We start from the raw sequence: 23,002 nt of genomic DNA, 5'->3' as shown, positions 1-23,002 counted from the left end.
AGCTATAATGGAGGCAGTATTTTACTTCAGAAATTGTGTCTTGGTTTTTGGTTACTTGCCATAGGCAGGCAAGTAACCTATGCAATCAAATTGGTGAGTGTGTGCGTATGTATGTGTTTATGTAAAGATGTATGTATAGATGTATGTATTCGTGTATTTACACCATATCTCAAGATGGGTAGCATTTGCAGTTCTCATATATAGTATGTGGCTTCCCCATAATTAGTACATGAAGCGTATTGCTTTGTGAGTTTTTTTAGTTCACTTAAGGTCACGAGGGGTCAAAACTTGAAAATCCTTGTAAATTACACGATATCTCCAGATAGGAAACTTTATTGGCTCTTATATTTTTCATGTTGCTTTCTTATAATGAATACAAGAACCCTATTGTTTTTAGGTGGAGGCAAGAGATCATTTGGGGTCAGCAGAGGGCTAAACGTGAAAATCTAAAAAAGCTGAATCTCCAGAACCTGAACAACAAAGGAGCTCAAATATGCATAATATGATCCTTGGTCATTTAAGGTCAAACCCTGAAAACCTTGTAAGCACAGTATATCAAGATAGGAAATTCATGAGATCTCATATTTGACATATGGCTTCTCTATAATAAGTACAAGATCCCTAATGTTTTTGGTGGAGGTCAGAGGTTAGTTCAAGATCAGCAGTTGCCAAAATGTGAAAACTATATGTATCTCTCAAAGAAATTTGGTCATGATTTATATTTGCATGGAAGATAATTCCTATGATGAAAACATGTGAAAGGATACAGTGTATAGTAATTCACATGCATGAAATTAATTGTCCTTGCAAACATTTACTTTCAGTAGTATTTCAAACCACACTTTCAGTGTTAGCCAATTCTGACAAATTTGACAAAACTACTGGGATCTCTAGGGAGTAGACTGGTTCATTTAGAGCAATTGGGTCACTGATAATGATCTTGTTGACAGTTTTGTGTTTTTATTCCTTTACCTTAAGATTATTTAGAGGAATTCCTAAGGATGATATAGAAGAATTTTGGAAAATTTAGTTCCCAAGTAGCAGTTCCCTGATGTAACATTGTGCAAGACAGAATATACCAGAATAAGTAAACTATTTGAATAAGTAAACTATTTGAGAGCTTGTTCTGCATATACTGTCAAGGCAAGTAACCACTGGGAGGGTCTTCAATCTGTTTTTTTTTAAATTTTAGGATCTAGATGGATATAATTCTGCTGAACTTATATGGAAAGTCATCCGAAAAACATTCAGTATGTTTTGGAACCAATTTGTATGTAACATGAATCAGAAGGAGCTCTAATGTCACCCTCTGGCCCTTTCATATAGGTTCAGGCCACTACCTTAATCAGTCGGGAACAAATTTAAATTTATTATCATTTATTGTAGAACAACCTTTCCTTTAGAGCTACTAATAAAGCCCTAAAAAGTATAGCCTAAATATGCCTCAGAATGTATGATTTGACTTTTTTCTCCTTCCCCCCCCCCTCCCCACCTTAGAAATCAGGGAGGGAAATTTTGAATTTGCCACATACAAGAATAACATGTCAAATTGCTACTTTTTGTATTAATTAGCATAGTTTTATACATTTACACCTGACTCATACTGGATTTGATAGTAATTAATATTCAATTTGTGACAAAGATTTGTTAAAGCTTTCATTAAAATGCATAGCTGGTGGTTTTTTGACATCCTCTTATCTTTACACCTGTGCCTCGCCATTGATGTATGGCACATTCTTTTGGGACATTCTTTTGGAATCAAACCTAGCACTTTTGGACAAGGAATTTTATCTTTTTTCGCAAGCATTCCTATTAAAGCGCTCACGCGCCTGCAGGCCACCCTGTGATGTACATGTGCGGAGTCGGTTGAGAAAAACTTTCAATCAAGCTATTCACTTCAGCACTAACACTAAGCCGATGCGAAACTCTGTCATACTGTTAAAATAAAAATGCCAACGAATTGTGGAGTAGGAGGTTGCAAAAACACTCCTAAAAACCGAAATTTAAGTTTCTTTACGTTTCCCAGTCATCAAACTGGCGAAAAACGTTGCAGGTTTTGGATTAATTTGTAAGTAACACCCGCAAAGACTTTCTCGCTCCTGGGGTTTCCCACCGTCTGCAGGCGAATATATATGTTCAGCGCACTTCGACACAAACACGTATTATAGGCAGTATTGTCTACGCAGAGGCCCTCTAAAGGTAAAGTCACGCTAATTTTGATATATTCCTAAACTCATTAGCCACAATTGCCCTGTTATTCTAATGTGCATACTCAATTGTTTATCTTCAGCCATGATTTACCCCATACTGTAGGTGCAGAAGAAAAAGGTCATGTTACAAAAGAATACACTGTACAATAGGCCCTGTTTGACTTAGTTCTCTTTAGCAGAACCAACAACACTACCCAGCTACCAAGCTAACTGAGTGATGCACACTAACATGTACGGATGATATGTATTGTATTATAGGCATGTATATCACCCAATCCTTGACCGAGAGGTGTTCATCTGCCATCTGGATGCCCGAACTGTTCTGAATCTCCGGATGCTTTCAGTTTAGGTTGTGTATAGTGCACACCTCCCACCGCACCGCTTAGGTGTGCTTCTGGGGTGAGGGGGCCAGCAACCCCCACACGTCAGTAGTTCCTAAGCTGCTGTGAACCACTGATTGGCCCATGTTGATTTATTTTATAGTGCCTCACAGCCTATATTAGCGCTTGACTTATGTCAATCTTCATGGGCTATTGTTCACTCTAGCTTTTATAAAAAAAAATATATATAGTGCAATGAGACGGTAAAAGTTTTCACATTTTTTACCTTTTGAAACTTGTATATATGGAATATGGAATCTATCAGGTGCTTTTTGTACCGTGGTGTTCCCTTCGCTTGTGTATCTGCTTTTGTGGAGTTGTGACCTCCGGAAAGTCTTACATTATGGCAGCAAGAATGCGACAAACCTAAAGCTTGATATGTCGTGGATTCAATTAATATTGCAACCACTGACTGGAAACTAACTGAAAACACGATTAATTGCAACAACAAATGAAGAAATACAGAGATGTTGACATATTTCACAAGGTAGGCATTTCAATTGCGGCAAGACCTCGTTATCGTACTACACAGTATGTATACTGGCCTATAATAGCAGCGAATCATACAAAATATGACCAGACATTGAGGCAGTTTTTAACCATAATTTACTTTTAATTGAAGAATTACTACCCAAAATGAGTTAACAAATGTGTGAACAATTCTAACAACCATTTCTTTCTCTTGTAGCTGCATGTTTATTGGAATAGTGAAGTAAATAAAAGGTTCACTTTCTTATGAGAAGTATGTGAAAAGTCCATTGTTATTGTTTGGCATTCGCGGTAAACTCCGCAGAATGACGTCAAACGGTGTCCTGTACGTTCGTGAGCTTTTACGCATCACGTTTCTGGTCAGTGAGAATCTGCTAACTCTGACATCAAAATTCTCTAAATTGCTCTTTCGACTAAACGAGAACCACAGTATTGTTTGTGTACTAAAAGTTCTTTAGTATGAGCCCCCAAAAAATAATTTTTTGTTTGCCTCCAGCTATGCATTTTAAACATTGTTGAAAAACAGTGATTTGAGACCATGCAGGATGTTAAAAAATGATTATTAAATATTATGTGCACTGCTACATTAAAGATAAAAAGTGTCATGTTGTGGGTCTTACATTCTCCCTCCATTAAATACCACCTCCAGTCTAAATAAAAGCCAGCCTTTGTTTACATCGTGAGAGGTGAATTGGTGTAGGAATGTATATAGAGAGGCAGGGAAATGCTACTTATCTGTTAGCCTTTAATTTTGAAATATAAGAGCTTTCTGTTGCACCTCAGTTGACAGAGTCAATAATGGTGAGAACTGTGTTTAAAGTGCCACACCTCTGTACAAATAATAAGTAATATCTCAAGTGAGTATAATAGCTTACATTCCAGTTTTCAAGCTGAATTTGTCAGTCAATTGAGTCAATAATTAATTTTCTGTTTGGGTTAATAGGCTAAGTGAAAGTGGTATTTATCAATGTAAATTTTGCAGTGTGGATGATGTATATAGTGTTACTGTGTTGTGCCTTGCAGTGAGTTCAGGAAAAACACATCCTGCCAAATACTCCTTGTGAAGGGTTTTGGGAAGTTTTGTGAAATTTCAGACTTTTCGTGAACTGTTGCCACAGAAAATCAGAGCAGCTTGTTCTGTTTTTCTCTCAGAGATGAATGTGGCTGTCTCTTCCTTCCTTCCTCCCTCAATATCTCTTGCCTGTACATGCTCTCTCTGTATTAAAGTAGTTGTCTTTGTTTTTGAAATGGAACCCTCTCTCTGGCCATGTTAGCAAATGAGCACAAGATGTAATTATAGTTTATTGTATTATTTTCATGGAGAACGTTGATTAGAACATTGCAATATTATTTATTACCCTGGGTGTATCCAACATGCTATTTGATGCCGCCAGGCCTAGCCTAGTCAGCGTATAATAATCTAGGCAACTGTTATATAGTTGTCAAGTGATATTGGGCTGAATTTATATCAGTTGCTGATAGTGACCCCTTTCTGGTGTCAATGATAATCGTAACCTATGTAAGTCATCAGGCAAATGGGGTGTGTGTATGAGTGGGTGTATGTGTGCGCGCCTTGCTTGTAAACAGGATATCTCAAGAAGGGAAGCTTGGACCAATCTCTTATTTTGTGTGAAGCAGTACCACATTGAGTAGAAGCAGTCTATTGTGTTTGTGGAGGTCAAAGGTCATTAAGAGTCAACAGAGATCAATTTTTTTTATAATCTACCGTATCTCCCACTGACCAGCCTATAATAATCATGTGCATTACGCCTCATAAGAATAGGAGAGGCTGTTGGCAATTGAAAATCAGCTTATGGGCATCCGTAGAATTAGGATTCAGAAGCCTAGAACAAAGCGCCATTGGCTTAACTTCGTCTTTACCTGCATAGGTCGTTTCTGTTGGAATGAATAATATCATTCTGTTGTTGAAGTTTTCCATCTTATTTCACAGTTGTCAAGATTCAGTGCCAAATAAAAACTTCAGATTTGGATGTAGTTACGTTGGGGAAATGACCATGCGCGGTTAACGAAACTTACCTGTCACCTACATAAATTGTGTATCTATGTCCAATCTCAATGCGAATTAACTGTGTAAAATGGTTCGCTATCTGAATGTTAAGGGAGTTTTCTTGTGTGGAGATTGTTCACAAACAGTAGACTGACCTGTGTTTGTCATGCCATAGTGTAATTGTACATCAAAATAGTGGTTGGAGCCATTTATATTACAAGTAACAGCTCTGTTTCTGGCAGACTTCAGTCTAATGCTATGAAGTCATCGAAACCTCAATGCATTTTGCATTCTGGTTCTTGTGGGAATGTAGGAACTCTTTGTCATACCTTCCAAATAATTACACTGTAATGGGTCTGTTGAAGTGTGGTAAAACTTAAAGGCTGAATCTTTCATTTTGGTGATAAAGGATTAACCAACTAATTGTTTTAAAAAACTTAATATTTCACCTTTAATATTGTGGTATTTAAATGGGAATAACTTTGTGTTTATATAATGTATAATTTAGCAATTTTTGAGATTTCATATGCATTTGAATTGGTATAGCAGTCATGTTTACATTCGATTAATTGCCAATTATGCTCTTGGTAATTATCGACTAAACTGGAAGAGATTATGGAGATTGTACACATGGTGAAATTAGTTTAGTTGCCATGATGTCATATTATGTGTATGAAGCATGGAAGTATTATGCCTGCCTAATGCTTCCATACGTATGTATACATAGAGGAGACAATAGAACTGATTCATAGTTGTACAATATCTCAATATACTGCTGATTTCTCTCCTTTTGTAGAGACTTTGATCAAATTTAAACAACCCAGTTGAGAGAATATCTATATCTTTGGTTTACCCCATAAGGACTCTGGTAGACCTAAATCCTTGGGAACAGTTTGAAGTCTGCCATTGGTCTTCACCAAATGTTTGATTAGTGGGTCAGTTCTCACTTTGTTCATGTTACCCTGGTTAACAAATAGTTTATAAATGGCACAATCAGTCATTGTAGGGTCAGCAGAGGGTGGCAATCAATTCGCTGTGAATTTGGTTTTCTCAAGGGTTTTCTTGTAACTGCTCCATTCCTTTTTTTAACAGTTTCTCTCATTTTTATATATTTTTTTTATATCATTTAAGTTTTTAAACCCAAAATAGAATCACCAAATATTAGTCAGATGTTTTTATTGAGAAACATGTATTGACTCAATAACCCTGTGACACTGTTTTGCAAGTCCAACAATTTTCTTTTTGTCTCTGACCATTGCTCTATTTTCCAGGGTCATTAAGGTTTATAGGTTCCTTCGTGTAATTAAGGGTGACTTTGGAAATACTTGGAACAGACTTTCAAGATTTCATCAAAAATAATTGCTGATTTTTTGTTATGATTTAATACTGAACAGTCTTTTAAGACATAGGTTGGGTCAAACAATGAATTCAATCAACTATTAAATATTTAAGTGTCCCGTTTTTGTTATAGAAGATATAAAGTGTTTCCATGTGTCTCCTTAAAACTGGTATATTTAATGACCCCTTGCTAGTTCAGTGTGGTTTACGATTGTGTTCGATAGAAATTAAGCATTAATTCATACTGTATGACCTATTCCTAAACGTTTCATTTACTGCGCTTTTGACTTACCTTCAGTATAAAATATTTCACATTTTTACAATGGATTTGACAGATTAACTAAACCATCATTGCATAGATGGAACATTAATATACTATTGTAATTTAATATCTTGAAAGTTTTGCAGGTTGGCTTAAGTTTAAACAAACTTATATTCAGCTGTATCCTATAACATCAGGAATGAACTTGGCATTCTTTCCTTGTTTCATGGATATTTAAATGGCTCTTGTTCAACTTTCACAGGCTTTTAATCATCATCTCACTGACATTTCTTTAGACAGAGGTTGGCCTCACCAAGGACTTGTCTAGAATGATCAATCCCTTTTTTTTTCCTTTTTTTTAAACCGAGTTCCATCGCAATGTGAATGTTCTTTCTTACCACAAAAAGTGAAAGAGAGAGAAAAGAGCGCGAGAGAGACGAGGAAGTGTGATGTGGGGATCTTTTGTTTTATCTAATTCCTCAAATTCCTTCGCTCAGGTCTCGGCTTGTCATTGCTTGAAAGCCCCAAGAACCTGCACCTGCGCAGGTGGCCAAAGAAAAAACCCGTTATCATTGACTTCTGCACATGTTAACTCGTTTAGTCGCCTCCTTGCCTATTGCATCGGGAGCCAATTTAAGACCGATATATGGATTAGGAATTCAGTGAAGCGAGGCCATTGCCCGGAGGTGTTGGGGCGGAGACGGCCGAAACTCTGGAGGGAGGAAAACGTTGTTGACAAGACTCAGCTCTGATTTTTATTGGCATCTCTTGGTTATGGTTAAGAATCGAGTCTTGTAGGGAAATTTATAATTGGACTCGCAACCCCTATTGCCCTTTTTGTTACTAAATTGAGGAGATTTGCGAAGCATTTAAAAAGTGCAACAAGCCGTTAAGCACTTTTGAAACTCTTACCAAAGGAGAATGTTTTTGTAAAGCTATTACAATACATCTGCTTCAAGGTCTATTTAATAAAGATACCTACTGAAGTAAAAGGGAATTGTATTATTAGATGTTATTGTTCCCTTTTAACATCTTCTGAATTGATCTAGCTGTAAATAGAAGAGGGTGTTAAGTTGTTTGACTTTGGAAATGGTTTAAATTAAACAGATTTCTATTCTACAGTTATCTCATTTAATTTTTGCAGGCAGTCCTTATTCTCAGTGTGGATATATGTGTTTAAACTATTAAAGTTCCTTGTGATAGTGGACTCTGTGTAGCTTGCAACTTTAAAATATATATATATTTTGTTTAATTATACGTATTATTTTTGCTGTTCACAAATTCACAATACACCATTCTTTGATAAGGGCACAGGGTTATTCATTGATTCCTTGTACGACAGAAAAGACCCATTTTCACACTCTTTGGGACAGTTTTCCTTTCAACAGGTGTGGTACATTAGATTTGTCCCTCCAATCTCAACATAGTTGTGTGAGAAACAGTCCATCTGTGCTCTTTTTGTATTGATTTCCCTGTGTGTTGCAAGTTAGGAATTATTGGCTGTTATTAACTTTGCTATTTGTTTGCAAACTTTGTTTAGGTCTTAAAGGGAGACTGTTTCTTTGCCCTGCGTGGTATATGATTCATCTTGCACAGAGTACAGTGGAAGCTATAACTGAATATAACACTGTATCATATCATAATTAGGATATAGGTGTTATGGCTGGAAATTAAACAGACAAGGATACTTTACACAGTCCCTCTGGTTCATATGATTCATTTTGAAAAAAACTAACTTTACAGAATAATTGTAATTATTGTGGCACTTTCAAAGGTCAAAGGAGGTGGTGAAGCTGTAATAGATATAAATGTATGAGATAGATTTGATCATAATATACATACATGGCCTAATTCTAAGAATGGATTTGGTCATAATATACAAACATGGCCTAATTCTGAGACTGGATGTGGTCATAATATACATACATGGCCTAATTCTAAGAATGGATTTGGTCATAATATACAAACATGGCCTAATTCTGAGACTGGATGTGGTCATAATATACATACATGGCCTAATTCTAAGAATGGATTTGGTCATAATATACAAACATGGCCTAATTCTGAGACTGGATGTGGTCATAATATACATACATGGCCTAATTCTAAGAATGGATTTGGTCATAATATACAAACATGGCCTAATTCTGAGACTGGATGTGGTCATAATATACATACATGGCCTAATTCTGAGACTGGATGTGGTCATAATGTACATACATGGCCTAATTCTGAGAATGGATTTGGTCATAATATACAAACATGGCCTAATACTGAGAATGCATATGTTCATAATATACATACATGGCCTAATTCTGAGACTGGATTTGGTTCTAATATACATACATGGCCTAATTCTAAGAATGGATGTGGTCAAAATTTTGAGAATAGATTTGGTCAATCTGTTCATTCTAATTCATTCTTCCAGTGCTTTAAATATTACAATAGACATAAAATAAGCATACATAGTAAAAATAGAGAAAGGTAATTAGCTTAGTTCCATTGAGATGAGTAATAATTATCAAATTTATTTCCTTCATTTTGGAACAGTACTTTTTAGTGTTCAACCGATTATGCATAACAGAAAATACCGATTACCGATTATTTTTTCATAATCGTACCGATTCCGATTCCGATTATTTGAAAATGAGAAAATATCCCGTATATACGAAATCGGCAATAAAGTTTGACAGAAACAATTATTGTTGTGATTTTCCCGTTTCCTTCTGCTTCGTTGTTATACAAGGCTCTAAGGTATCATTTTGTATGCACCAAATTACCTCTGGAGTTTCTCGGAAAGAAAAAAAAAAGTTTTTTTTTTTTTTTTTTTTTTAAATTTCCAAAATACGGAAATATGACATCCTACCTAGTCAGCACTGTGCTAAGCGAATGGCCTAAACACCTTGACGTGAATGTCACCTGTTAATGGCTTGAAATGGGCTAAGAATAGTTACTCAAAATATCCATCTTCCATCTTTACCAAAGTGTAAATTTTAATGACATATTGCCTTCATTCCGACATTATTTTGTACTTATTTTCAGTATTATACCGTTTATGAACAAATAGAAATGTTACGAACTTGAAGTTAAACATACCTATTCGTTACCTATTTAACTCCATTCAGGTTCAATTAGAAAATGTAAGCTTAGGCCAATCAAACTGAAAAGCAAATTGTACCATCGTAACTTGTTTTAAATTACTCTAAAATGTAATACTAGATTGATGTAAAGAAATAATAACAACTAGAAACTACTCCAATATAAAATATAACATTCCCTCTATAAGACATATCACAGTACCTTCCAAACAAATGCCGATTTCCAGCAAATTGAAAGTTGTAAAGTAAGCTACGCGTTTTTTTTTTTTTTTGCAAACCGATGGTTAGGCTACATTTCCCATTGACTTAGTGTGGTTGTTAGGCTAACATGTGGTCGAAGATTGCAGTTTCCGTGGATATTTTTATTTTTTATTTGCGACACAACTAGAGCGAATAAACAGTTGGCAAGGTTAGATTTCCATGCAGTTGACTTAGTGTGAAGTAAGGCTACCATGTGGTCGGAGATTTGTGAGGATTTTAGGTTATTTTCGCTGGTACTGAAATTGCTTCGTGCAGACCGTAATTTGCCACGGGAAATTCCCGGTGATTGTGCGCGACCCTCCCGCACTGCTTCAAATTTGATGCGGGATGTGAAAACTGTTTGCGCGATTCGCGCTGCAACTGCAATTCCTAGCTAAAGCAAACGCATGTCACAATTAATTTTACACAGACACCTGATATAACGAGGGCGATTTTCTTATATTTCTTTTTCGCACTCGTAATTGTGCTTTAGGAGGGCTTTTTAGCACTTGTGAGGGCGAATCGCCCATCGCCTGCTTATTTCCGACCCTGTCAAGCACATTCTTTAATTCGCGGAATTGGTATTGCTGCTATGCTTACTGTGCCAAGAAATTTGAAGACACTAACCACGAGGGAAGCAAAATCGGCGACCCAGGCAGCGTAAATTGATGAAAGTATACACTGTGAAAGACGTATCGAGTGTGTCTTATTTTAATATTTCGTAGTAAAAGAACAAACCTAATACATCAGTTGATATTTTCAACTTCCATATGTTTTTGAATAATGATATTTTCACCTTCCATATGTTTCTGAATAATCGGTATGACATAACTGGTATTCCACGTAATTTTTACCGATTCCGATTATGTTCCGATTATGCAATATTCGTACCGATTCCGATTCAGATTAGGTTAATCGTTTGAACACTAGTACTTTTTGCAGTTGTGATGACACACAGCAGGCAACATATGAAACAGTCAAGATCCAAATAATATCTGCATATTTTGTAAAGTTTTATCAAATTTTCAAATGTTATAGCTGAAAATACCATTTACTCATGACAAATGTATGTTGGTTTGAACAGTGAAAACGACGTCAAAACACCATTTGAAGCACCATTTTTCATGGGAGTGAATTTCCATGCTGTGATTTATGGTTTTAAGTTCAAAATGTTCAAATTTTATCAGAAGTGTCCTTGAAATTTGTATTTTGAATGTGGTATTCGTTTGGCTTTTGACCAAGTAGCAATTTGTTCGGTCAGTAAATTTTTGTCAGAATCAAATTAATTGCTGATTATTCAGTTTTATATTTTTGTGGGGCTAGAGGGTGTCTTAATAGCTTAATTAATTGCAGTTATAATTGAATCTTTATTCGGCATATTGATTTGGTGCAAAGTATCTTCACACTTAAGTTAACACTAGTGACATTCCTACTGTAAGAAAAAAGGAAATGGAAATGAACCATCACTATATTTCCTTCTTTAAGAGATGACTTATATGTCAGTTGGATAAAGACATGAAAGCCTAAACATGTTGTCCAATGAAATTTCTATCAGCTGTTGCATATGGCAAGAGTATTTTAAAGCCTTAAGCCCTGCAATGTAAAGTAAACTTTGCACTCTGGCAACTTGATTTGAACAAAGAGAAAGTTGCTCAGAAAATCAATTTCAAACAGGCAAAAAAATGGAGGAAAATCAATAAAACATTCTTGCAAAACTCGACACAGACACCAAAATCACAAGGAATTGTGAGAGGGATTGTGATTCTTTTCCTGTTTTTTTCAGTGTTTGTATGACAATGCAATAAAGTGACTGGGTGAAATCTCCAAGTGCTGCACTTGATCTCGTTTAGGGGTTTGATTGCAGTTATAACAGCATCGGTATTTAATAAGGATTGTGGGTTGCAAGTGTTTGGTAGATAATATTGGAAGGAAATATTTCTGCCACTTAGCAATTATTTTCTGTGAAAAGCATCTCAGTGATACTAATCTAGCATAGGGTTTGGACAGCTTTTTGCATATGATTTGCCAATTACCAACAAATTAACAAGATAATTACAGTCAATCACACCAAAAAGATGAACAGAGAAAGACATTGGTAATATATTACCATCTAGATTGCTGCTACATTGCAGAGATGTAACATTTTGTAAATATTCATATTAGTTTACGGTAGTCATATGACTATAAATGAACATAAATGAAGTTGGTGTAGGACACTTACAGTACTTTCATGTGACTATAATGAACATTAGTGTAGTTTTTTGTAGGAGCCTTACACAGCTGTCATGTGACTATAAATGAATATAAGTTGGTGTAGGACACTTACAGTACTTTCATGTGACTAACATGAACATTAGTGTAGTTTTTTGTAGGAGCCTTACACAGCTGTCATGTGACTATAAATGAATATAAGTTGGTGTAGGACACTTACAGTACTTTCATGTGACTAAAATGAACATTAGTGTAGTTTTTTGTAGGAGCCTTACACAGCTGTCATGTGACTATAAATGAATATAAGTTGGTGTAGGACACTTACAGTACTTTCATGTGACTAAAATGAACATTAGTGTAGTTTTTTGTAGGAGCCTTACACAGCTGTCATGTGACTATAAATGAATATAAGTTGGTGTAGGACACTTACAGTACTTTCATGTGACTAAAATGAACATTAGTGTAGTTTTTTGTAGGAGCCTTACACAGCTGTCATGTGACTATAAATGAATATAAGTTGGTGTAGGACACTTACAGTACTTTCATGTGACTATAATGAACATTAGTGAATGTTGATGTATGTTTTGATTCATCCAGTTGTAGTATAATGAATGAAATTATAAATCAAATACTGGACTGACCTTTAGTACTTGCCAGATGAAGTTCAATGATATTGGACGAAAATTTGCAAGTACTAAAGGTCAGTCCAGTATTTGATTTATAATTTCATTCACGAACATTAGTGAAGTTGGTGTAGGAGTCTTACACAGCTGTCATATGACTATAAATGAACATAAGTGAAGTTGGTGTAGGACACATAAGTGAAGTTGGTGTAGGACACATAGGATTCGTTTCACAAGAAGAGAGAGTATGATATATAATAAGTGCTCTTTGCTGTTCTGAGGATGCAAGCACCGATTAATGACAAAATACTTGTAATGTACAGGTAGAGCAAAGATGCTTACATCATATTGTATTTGAGTTTCAGTGTACATGTTACTTTTTGTATGTGCACACACATATATATATATTTACATTTTTGTGTGGGTGAGGAGGGAGGGGGGGGGAGGGTTCATAAATGCATGAACTTATGATTGTCACAGACATTGGCAGTAGCTCTGATGGGTTTTTGTGGTTTATAAAACTATCTTTACTTAAGAAGTTTTCCAAGAAGACATATTGCCAACAGCTGAACCTGACGTCCCCAAAGTATAATTTGCCATTTGATGCTCATGGGTTAATTTTCAAATTAATCAAATTACCAATCCCATGTGATATTCAGAATAGAAATCAAGCAGTAGGCGATAGGTCAAGGACAATACTGATTTTGAGCTGACCAGATCTCGATATGCAATTTGCTCTTCTCAAAGTGATATCTTGTCAGATTAATAAATCATATTTGAATATATTCATGCACAACTAACATATTCCAAACAGTCAATTATTAATGGAATTGACAGAAAGGATGATATGGGGGTTTCTCTGACTTGTTTAATTGCCATTAATTGAACCTCGTTGTGTGTAAAACTTCTAAAGACTTAAAAATATTAGTTTATCTATTTATGACTCAATGGATAATATAACTAAGGAAAACTGAAAATCATAGATATCACAGAGAATTCTGAAATGTCAAGTTAAGAGGTTATAAGAAGTGAGATTTTATGTCTACACTTATTGGCGTACTGAATCACAATTCTGTAGTGGACAGAATAGAGGGTGCTCTTTAATTTCTGTTCACAGAGCATAAGAAACTATAGCCTGTATAATTTGGTATGCTGCCCTCACCAGGGCATAGTTGTGTGCCATTATGTTTTTTTTAACTGAAACATACATAATATGTATGCAATACACAGAAGAAGCAATAATAAGGATACATAATTGAATGTGTGATTTTTCTTGTCTTGCAGGTTATGGGAAATCATAGCAACGAAATGTCAATAACTAGCCCTCATCACCCTCTTTCACCACAACAGAAGTCCTGCATAAGAAGGCGTCCTCTAGACTCCAGCATGCCACCAGGTATGTAAATTTATGATATAATTCATTCTTCTCTGTTTGTGGGTGGGGGGGAGGGATTACAATGATTAATGCTGGACCTAACTATGAAAAAAAAAGAAGTTTTTAGGAATTAGGAAAGATTAGGAAGGAAAAAACATGTGGAAAGGCAGATTTCTGGGATGGACATGGCCTGCTTTAACTAGTATGACAGCTGGGTGGGTCATTACTTTTCTTTTGTACATGAAGTGTCTTTAATGCACTAAGTGATCTGTTGACCATTCATGCAAGACATTGTTGACCATGCTTTTGTCTGTAGTATTTACCCAAGATGTTATTTACTTCATGATCTGTCAGACATTTAGAACTTTTCTCTTTAAAAAATCGACTATCCTTAATCTGCTTGTTTATAGCTTACAGTATAGTACTCATTGTTATTCCTAAATATTCATTGACTCAGACTCAGAAAATTAATGTTCCTGTTAATCAATATCATTTGTGGTGTAGTCTAAGAGAAAGCAAGAAATGATAGGAAACAGTTTACCTGGCAGCAGATAACAATATATTATTCATCTATGGTTGAATTGCTTTAAAATTGAAAAGATGTATAGTAATACATTCTATGCATGTAAACATTAGTATTGTCACATTGTAATGATAAATAGATTTCAGAAACCTGATTCTTGTTATATTGTTAACAATCAATTCTTACCTGAAAAGGACCATGTTATATATACCACAATGAACCAACTTATGGTATCTGTGCATACTCACCCTGGCGGATGGGTGGGGGTGGGGGGTGGGGGGGCTTGAGGTCAGACAGGTGTGACAGCATTGGCTATGATGTGTCCCCTGTCTCAACAGTTAATATTTCATCCTACCTTCTGTTTACAGTTTCACAAAGGAAGAGGATAAAACAGTTGAGTGCTATCCATGTAAGTACACACAACTTTCCTCTCCTTTCTCTTTCCTTATAAACTTCAAAGCAGCTTGTGGTTTGGTCAGGTATTTGAAAAAACCTACCAAAGGACTACTCCAAAATAATGTTGTAACTAATCAAACTAGTACATGCTTGCTGAGTTTGTCCTTCATCACATGAATGTTAATGAGTAACTAATTGTTCCAAGTGATTTTTAACATTTATTCAGCACGACAATTTTGCTGTCTAGTTTAAATCCTATGTACAGTAAGAAAAGCAGATTGAGAAAACATGTGACATCAGATGTCACAAAGAAATTTATGTAATTTGATGTATAGAATTGCATTGTTGTATGGTAAATTTGTTACAACTCAAGATTGAGTGTTAATTCCTGTAGTCAAGGAAATTTGTGTCAAACTTTTGATTTCAATGTACCTGGTGTTGCTGTATAACTGAAGTTCAAGTCTGTTCAGTGTATCCCACTCACTCTTGGTAATAGGAGAGATGGAAATCATACGAATGTTAAACTGAAAAGCTTATAAGAGCTTCTCTCTCTAATTGACTGATGCTGTGGTGTTAAAAGTTAAATAAGTTGCTTTAGATCTGCTGGAGCAACAGTGTTGCTGTTGGTATGTGGAGACATGTGTAGTAGTTGATTATCATGAATATTCAGACCAGGTAAGTCTTGAGACTAGAGATAGATGTAGAAAGAGAGTGAGAGGAAGATTGACAACAAGTATAGTAGAAACATCTGTGAGCCAGTCAGTCTGTCAGTCTGTTATTCAGTTAGCCAGTTCGTAAAATCAGTCAACCATTCTCTCAGTCCATAAGCCAATCTTTGAGTCAGTTAGTCAGATGGCCATTCTGTGAGTCAATCAGCCAATTCACGAGTCAGTCTGTTAGTTAGTAAACCAGTCTGTGAGTCAGCAAGCCATTCTGTTAAGTCAGTTAGTCAGTCTGTGAGTCAGTATGTTAGTTGCCCAATCAGTGGGTCAGCCAGTCTGTGAGTCATGACAAACTGTCCAGGAAGCCTACCGTCAGGAGTGTGGTCTTTGAAATTGATGGTTTCTAAAGAATAGCTAGTACGATGACAAAGAGTCAATACCGTTGTTGCGGTTTTCAAATGTGTACCTCAATTTGAACTTTACAACAGCGGATTTAAAAATTGGTAACTATCTAGATTGAGAGTAAGCTGAGAAAGATGTTGTATTGGTGATATAGGATTAGTGTGGATTTCCAGGCTGTGTCTGGGTCTCCTGTAATGATAACACCAACGCTTTGCTGATCCGACCTACATATGGAATGTCGAAGGACATTGTAAGAGATCTCGACCAATCTCCAATGATTTCTATTCCGGGAATCTTTTTGTGGACCAAAACGTGGTGATATAGGACTAAAGAAAGTTGGTATTACCATTTCTTTTCAGTAAACATTAGTTTTGATTATAATAATAAACTATCATATTTATATATAAAATGAAGTTTAGTGTTCAATGCAATATTGATCCAGATTTGACTATATTGGTAACAATGGAGGGGTTAACCTCCAGAGGCTAATTATGTGTGCATGTGTGTTGTGCGCTGTTAGATTTGGTATCAGGTATCAATTCCACAAGGATTGAAATAGAAATATGTGCTAATGACGCATTGTAAATAAGTGAGTTTATAAATATCATGTTGAATGCTGAATATGTCTTTACCAAAAAAGTGAATTGATGCCCATTATCAGTTCTTACAACAGCTCTGTGCGATCACAAATTTGGAGTAACTTCCTTCTGTGCAGAGTATAACAATGAACTGCTTGTGACGTTATCAATGTTTTCATGCTAGCTTTACCCTGACAGGGTACTACTTACTCCTGATGTAATCATGTACTGCTGGTGATGTGGTGATCAACATAATCATGATAGTGTTACCCTGACAGTGTACCACTTCCATGTGATGCAATCATGAATTGCTGGTGATGTGGTGATCAACTTAATCATGATAGTGTTACCCTAACAGGGTACCACTTCCATGTGATGCAATCATGAATTGCTGGTGATGTGGTGATCAACTTAATCATGATAGTGTTACCCCGACAGGGCACTACTTACTCCTGATGCAATCATGAACTGCTGGTGATGTGGTGATCAACTTAATCATGATAGTGTTACCCTGACAGAGTACCACTTCCATGTGATGCAATCATATACTGCTCGTGTACAATGGCATTTTGATTTTGTGCATTGATATAACACATTTCATGAGTTAATGGTGTTTTAGTATAAATGAACTAGTTGACATTCTACAGTACAGGTTCAGAAAACACAACAACCATAGTATTCGTAGGTGAAACTTGTAGATTTGCGGCTGAATGCACCTTTATTATCAGACTGTAGTGGTTAGTGGTTAGTGGTCAGTGTCATGTATTGCTGTGATGTTATTAGAGACTCCAGTAGAAACACAAAGTTGCAAGAGTATATCCTAAATCTGCAGATTACGAGTAACATCTGTAACCTTTTTCACCACACTGAGCTGCCAAGTATTTTGTAGCTACCGTGCTTGCTCGTACTGCTTAATTTGTTATTCTTTAAGTTTCCAGTCTTTTGCATTGTTTAGTCAGTTGATAAAGTGTTTTTACCCGCCTATCGATGCGGCGGTTTTAGTGATTTTATTATACCACAGAGCAAAATGTAGTCAGGCATTATTACCCAGCATCGCAAGAAATAAAGAGCTAAGGAAAGGGGAAAAATGGATTGGAACACACTACTATATACGATAGATGTCAAATATGCTGGTAGATGGATTTATTCTATGCCAGCATCTCTACTTAGAGAGCTGTTTTACAGTTTAGCATCTTCAAAAGAGCACATTGGGTTTGTATTCGTATGTCTAATGAGTTGTTCTTGTGTCCTCTCACACTCCAACGAGCTTTGTAAGCAGAAAGAATAAGGGACCAGTACAAGTTGAAAAATTCCAACGTCAAATTACAAAGTTCATATTAATGATCGACTGTAAGAGAGTAGTAGTAATCGTAGACACTGCGTAGGGATCTAGCACGTTGTCTGAGACAGTCAGACCCATTTCAAGAGAGTGTTAGGGATAGAAGAAAATGTGGCAGAAATATGGAAGGGAACAGTTTTACCATTCCTACCCCCATTACAGTGGTGCAGCAGTGATCATACCTATGCCAGTAACACATCAGGTGAGTCTTCTTGTTTCAGTCTCAGGAGAAGAGTCCTCCTAATGAAAATTACATTTTACACAGCTATTTTGGTTGCTTTTGGGAAACAAACAATTTCGATGATGTTCGAAACTGAAAATCCTGTAGTAATTTAATTTGTTGGTATCACTACTAGTCAAGTTTCTTTACAAATTAAAAAGTTTGAATTTTTTTTTGAGGGGGGTGGGGGACGCAGTTTATGTGAGATTCAAACAGATATAGATGCTCTTTGGGAGACTTATATGGATTCTTGAATTATAAGATTTGCTAGATAAGCAAGTTTAATCTTAGTCTAATCCATTGTCATCATCTTAGTTTGTGAAGTATTGGTATATTTGATAAATTTACTCATCAAACTCAAAATGCTGCTTGATGTGTTTTTGTGTAAGTCAAGGTAAGTTGAAATTGTAGATATGTCATTCTATGTACTGAATAGCAGTTGGTAGGAGATATAAAACTTGATTAATGACTTACTCATTCTTTGCGAATAGAAACAAAACTTAGCTACAAACAATTTGATTTGCTGTAATAACATGATCAACTATTCTGTAGTATGGTAAGTATCAGAGCTGAAAGAAATGTTACATGCTTGAGGGCCGGGGTGGGGAATATTTAAACAGTAATTTGCATTGGTTTTTAAGTTTTTGATATTTTGATCTGGTCATGTAATAGCCAAACATAATTGGCTAGCCATCAAACTGAGGAATTATTACAACCTTTAAGCATTTATCGAGCTGTTCCCCAGTGTATTCCAATCCAGGAAAAAACTTTAAAGTTTGACTTTTCCTATTCGACATTTAACTTTCATCATTCCTGTTGAGATTGGGGGTGGGGGCACTACAGAAACATATTCCTGTTGTAGACAACCTTGATATTGTGCTAGTACGATACCACTAGATTGTGAAATAGTAAAATCAACATGAATTATAAACCTACTTTTGTTGGTATTTTACACATTTACTTAACGTTATGCAGACTTAATCGCACAGTCTATCCCTCTAGCTCTTTGTTTGTTCGAGGAATAGATTCCTCGTAGAAGCAACATCTGTATGATATTTGCACAACACCGTAAGTGGTACAGGACGTACTACAGAGTACAAGCATTTCAAAGATTTGTATGTCAGTAGATTTTTCCTCCGTAAAAAATGGCTCAAACTGTTTTGGCCAAGCTTTTGTTGATCATTACACTTAATTTGTGGTTTTATGGTGGGCAAAGGGTGGTTTGATATCTTTGTTTTAGCTGACATAATGTTAATGTGTCATATCTAGTCACATTGTTTGGTGTTACAGATGCATACATAGTGCCTTGCAGTGAGTAATAGTATTGTAGACTTAATAACATCGATATGAAGAGAAGGAAGAGGAAGAATTAAACACTTGTCTTTTTGTCTGTAAATGTAGGCTGCTGTTAAGTTAACATCTTGTACATTAGCAATTTAGGCACCCCTATATCCAGCCTTGATCCAGTAAATGTAGGCTGCTGTTAAGTTAACATCTTGTACATTAGCAATTTAGGCACCCCTATATCCAGCCTTGATCCAGTAAATGTAGGCTGCTGTTAAGTTAACATCTTGTACATTAGCAATTTAGGCACTCCTATATCCAGCCTTGATCCAGTAAATGTAGGCTGCTGTTAAGTTAACATCTTGTACATTAGCAATTTAGGCACTCCTATATCCAGCCTTGATCCAGTAAATGTAGGCTGCTGTTAAGTTAACATCTTGTACATTAGCAATTTAGGCACCCCTATATCCAGCCTTGATCCAGTAAATGTAGGCTGCTGTTAAGTTAACATCTTGTACATTAGCAATTTAGGCACCCCTATATCCAGCCTTGATCCAGTAAATGTAGGCTGCTGTTAAGTTAACATCTTGTACATTAGCAATTTAGGCACCCCTATATCCAGCCTTGATCCAGTAAATGTAGGCTGCTGTTAAGTTAACATCTTGTACATTAGCAATTTAGGCACTCCTATATCCAGCCTTGATCCAGTAAATGTAGGCTGCTGTTAAGTTAACATCTTGTACATTAGCAATTTAGGCACCCCTATATCCAGCCTTGATCCAGTAAATGTAGGCTGCTGTTAAGTTAACATCTTGTACATTAGCAATTTAGGCACTCCTATATCCAGCCTTGATCCAGTAAATGTAGGCTGCTGTTAAGTTAACATCTTGTACATTAACAATTTAGGCACCCCTATATCCAGCCTTGATCCAGTAAATGTAGGCTGCTGTTAAGTTAACATCTTGTACATTAGCAATTTAGGCACCCCTATATCCAGCCTTGATCCAGTAAATGTAGGCTGCTGTTAAGTTAACATCTTGTACATTAGCAATTTAGGCACTCCTATATCCAGCCTTGATCCAGTACATGTAGGCTGCTGTTAAGTTAACATCTTGTACATTAGCAATTTAGGCACCCCTATATCCAGCCTTGATCCAGTAAATGTAGGCTGCTGTTAAGTTAACATCTTGTACATTAGCAATTTAGGCACCCCTATATCCAGCCTTGATCCAGTACATGTAGGCTGCTGTTAAGTTAACATCTTGTACATTAGCAATTTAGGCACCCCTTTATCCAGCCTTGATCCAGTACATGTAGGCTGCTGTTAAGTTAACATCTTGTACATTAGCAATTTAGGCACCCCTATATCCAGCCTTGATCCAGTAAATGTAGGCTGCTGTTAAGTTAGCATCTTGTACATTAGCAATTTAGGCACCCCTATATCCAGCCTTGATCCAGTACATGTAGGCTGCTGTTAAGTTAACATCTTGTACATTAGCAATTTAGGCACCCCTTTATCCAGCCTTGATCCAGTACATGTAGGCTGCTGTTAAGTTAGCATCTTGTACATTAGCAATTTAGGCACCCCTATATCCAGCCTTGATCCAGTACATGTAGGCTGTTAAGTTAACATCTTGCACATAAGCAATTTAGGCACCCCTATATCCAGCGTTGATCCAGTACATGTAGGCTGTTTAGTTAACATCCTGCAAATTAACAATTTAGGCACCCATATATCCAGCGTTGATCCAGTACATGTAGGCTGTTGAGTTAACATCCTGCAAATTAACAATTTAGGCACCCCTATATCCAGCCTTGATCCAGTTCATGTAGGCTGTTGAGTTAACATCCTGCAAATTAACAATTTAGGCACCCCTATATCCAGCCTTGATCCAGTTCATGTTTCATATCCTCAACTCCCAGGAGAATATTGGTATCATTCTACAAAGACCCAGAACCCAAGAACCAAGTTTTGTGATTTGACGGCAAACTAAACAATGGAGGAAAAAGTTAATAGTACCAGTCTGGTTGTCACTGTCTGCAAAAAACATTGGTGATAATATGTTGTATTTTTGAGGAAGGAATATGGTGTTGCCTTCTCATTGGTCAATTATATCTGGTTATGTCAGTGTATTAAGGTGCTTGTACATTAGGTTAATTTGAATAATGAATATTCACTTTTGGAATGAAGGGAACCAAAGTTTCTAGGTTGCAGTTAGTTGTATAGCACTGGGTATTTGAATGAGGGCAGTTTTGATACACCATTGCAGTGATCAGCCTCTGTGTATTCTGTATGATAGTGGTAGTCACTGCCTAACTATTTAACTGCATGCTCTGTAAAACAGTATGGGATTTATTAGCTATGAAATATCTTCGATCAGGACTTAACATGATGTGCGTACCATCAAAGGTTATGATGACAGTCATGTGGCAAAATAATATTCTTGAATGAAAGAAACTCATTACCTCAGAACAACCAAGAATGTGATGAAGCAAAGTCTGCAATGTATCTGTTGATGAGTGCAAGTTCAAACTGACTGTGTTGTGAAATATGTATCGTAAATGTCATAGTTGGTCAAAGAAAGTACAACAGGGGTCATTAAAGGTCACAGGATTTAAATTCATTACCATATGTATGTGCTGATAGATGCAAAGCAAACAATAGTTAAGACATAAATTGCGTTAAGTGAAAAGCATGTAATGGCAAATAAAATATATCAAAGTATATTTGAAGTTGACAATGGAGGAGAAGAAGGTTTATGGACAGTGTTGTTACAGTAGTGGTATATGCACTGTGGACCACAGTAGTATCTGCACTGTGGACCACAGCAGTGGTATATGCACTGTGGACCACAGTAGTGGTATATGCACTGTAGACCACAGCAGTGGTATATGCACTGTGGACCACAATAGTGGTATATGCACTGTGGACCACAGCAGTGGTATCTGCACTGTGGACCACAACAGGGTATATAAGCCCTATTGACTGCATCAGGGATATAAATGCCTTATGGACTGCAGCAGTGGTATCTGCACTGTGGACCACAGCAGGGCTCTATGCACTGTGGACCACAGCAGTGGTATATGCACTGTGGACCACAGCAGGACTATATGCACTATGGACCACATCAGGGGTATAAAAGCCCTATTGACTGCAGCAGGGTTATATATGCCCTATTGACTACAGCAGTGGGATATGCCTTATGGACTGCAGTAGTAGTTTGCACTGTGGACCACAGTAGGATGTATATGCCCTACTGACTGCAGCAGGGGTATATATGCACAATTGACTATGTAGTACTAGTGGTATCTGCACTGTGGACCACATCAGCGGTTTATGAACTGTGGACCAACCACAGCAGTG

The 23,002-nt window shown here is 36.5% G+C and overlaps 1 protein-coding gene across 7 annotated transcripts in view; it reads left to right on the top strand.

Annotated features, from left to right (window-relative positions):
• The window catches only part of LOC139966070 (transcription factor 12-like), a 139,419-nt gene that overhangs the window by 70,068 nt on the left and 46,349 nt on the right, over positions 1-23,002 (top strand). For 6 of the 7 annotated variants that reach the window (XM_071968730.1, XM_071968731.1, XM_071968729.1 and 3 more), the window contains exons 7-8: positions 14,144-14,255; positions 15,126-15,166. In XM_071968730.1, coding sequence (XP_071824831.1) covers positions 14,144-14,255; positions 15,126-15,166 — 153 coding nt within the window. Of the gene's footprint in view, positions 1-14,143; positions 14,256-15,125; positions 15,167-17,918; positions 18,337-23,002 lie in introns of those variants that run through there. The other variant, XM_071968732.1, reaches the window with a different exon arrangement.

Source organism: Apostichopus japonicus, chromosome 4 (assembly GCF_037975245.1).
Source record: "Apostichopus japonicus isolate 1M-3 chromosome 4, ASM3797524v1, whole genome shotgun sequence".
Taxonomy (NCBI): Eukaryota; Metazoa; Echinodermata; class Holothuroidea; order Aspidochirotida; family Stichopodidae; genus Apostichopus; species Apostichopus japonicus.
The sequence above is the reverse complement of the archived record's forward strand: the minus strand, read 5'-3'. Positions and strand labels throughout refer to the sequence as shown.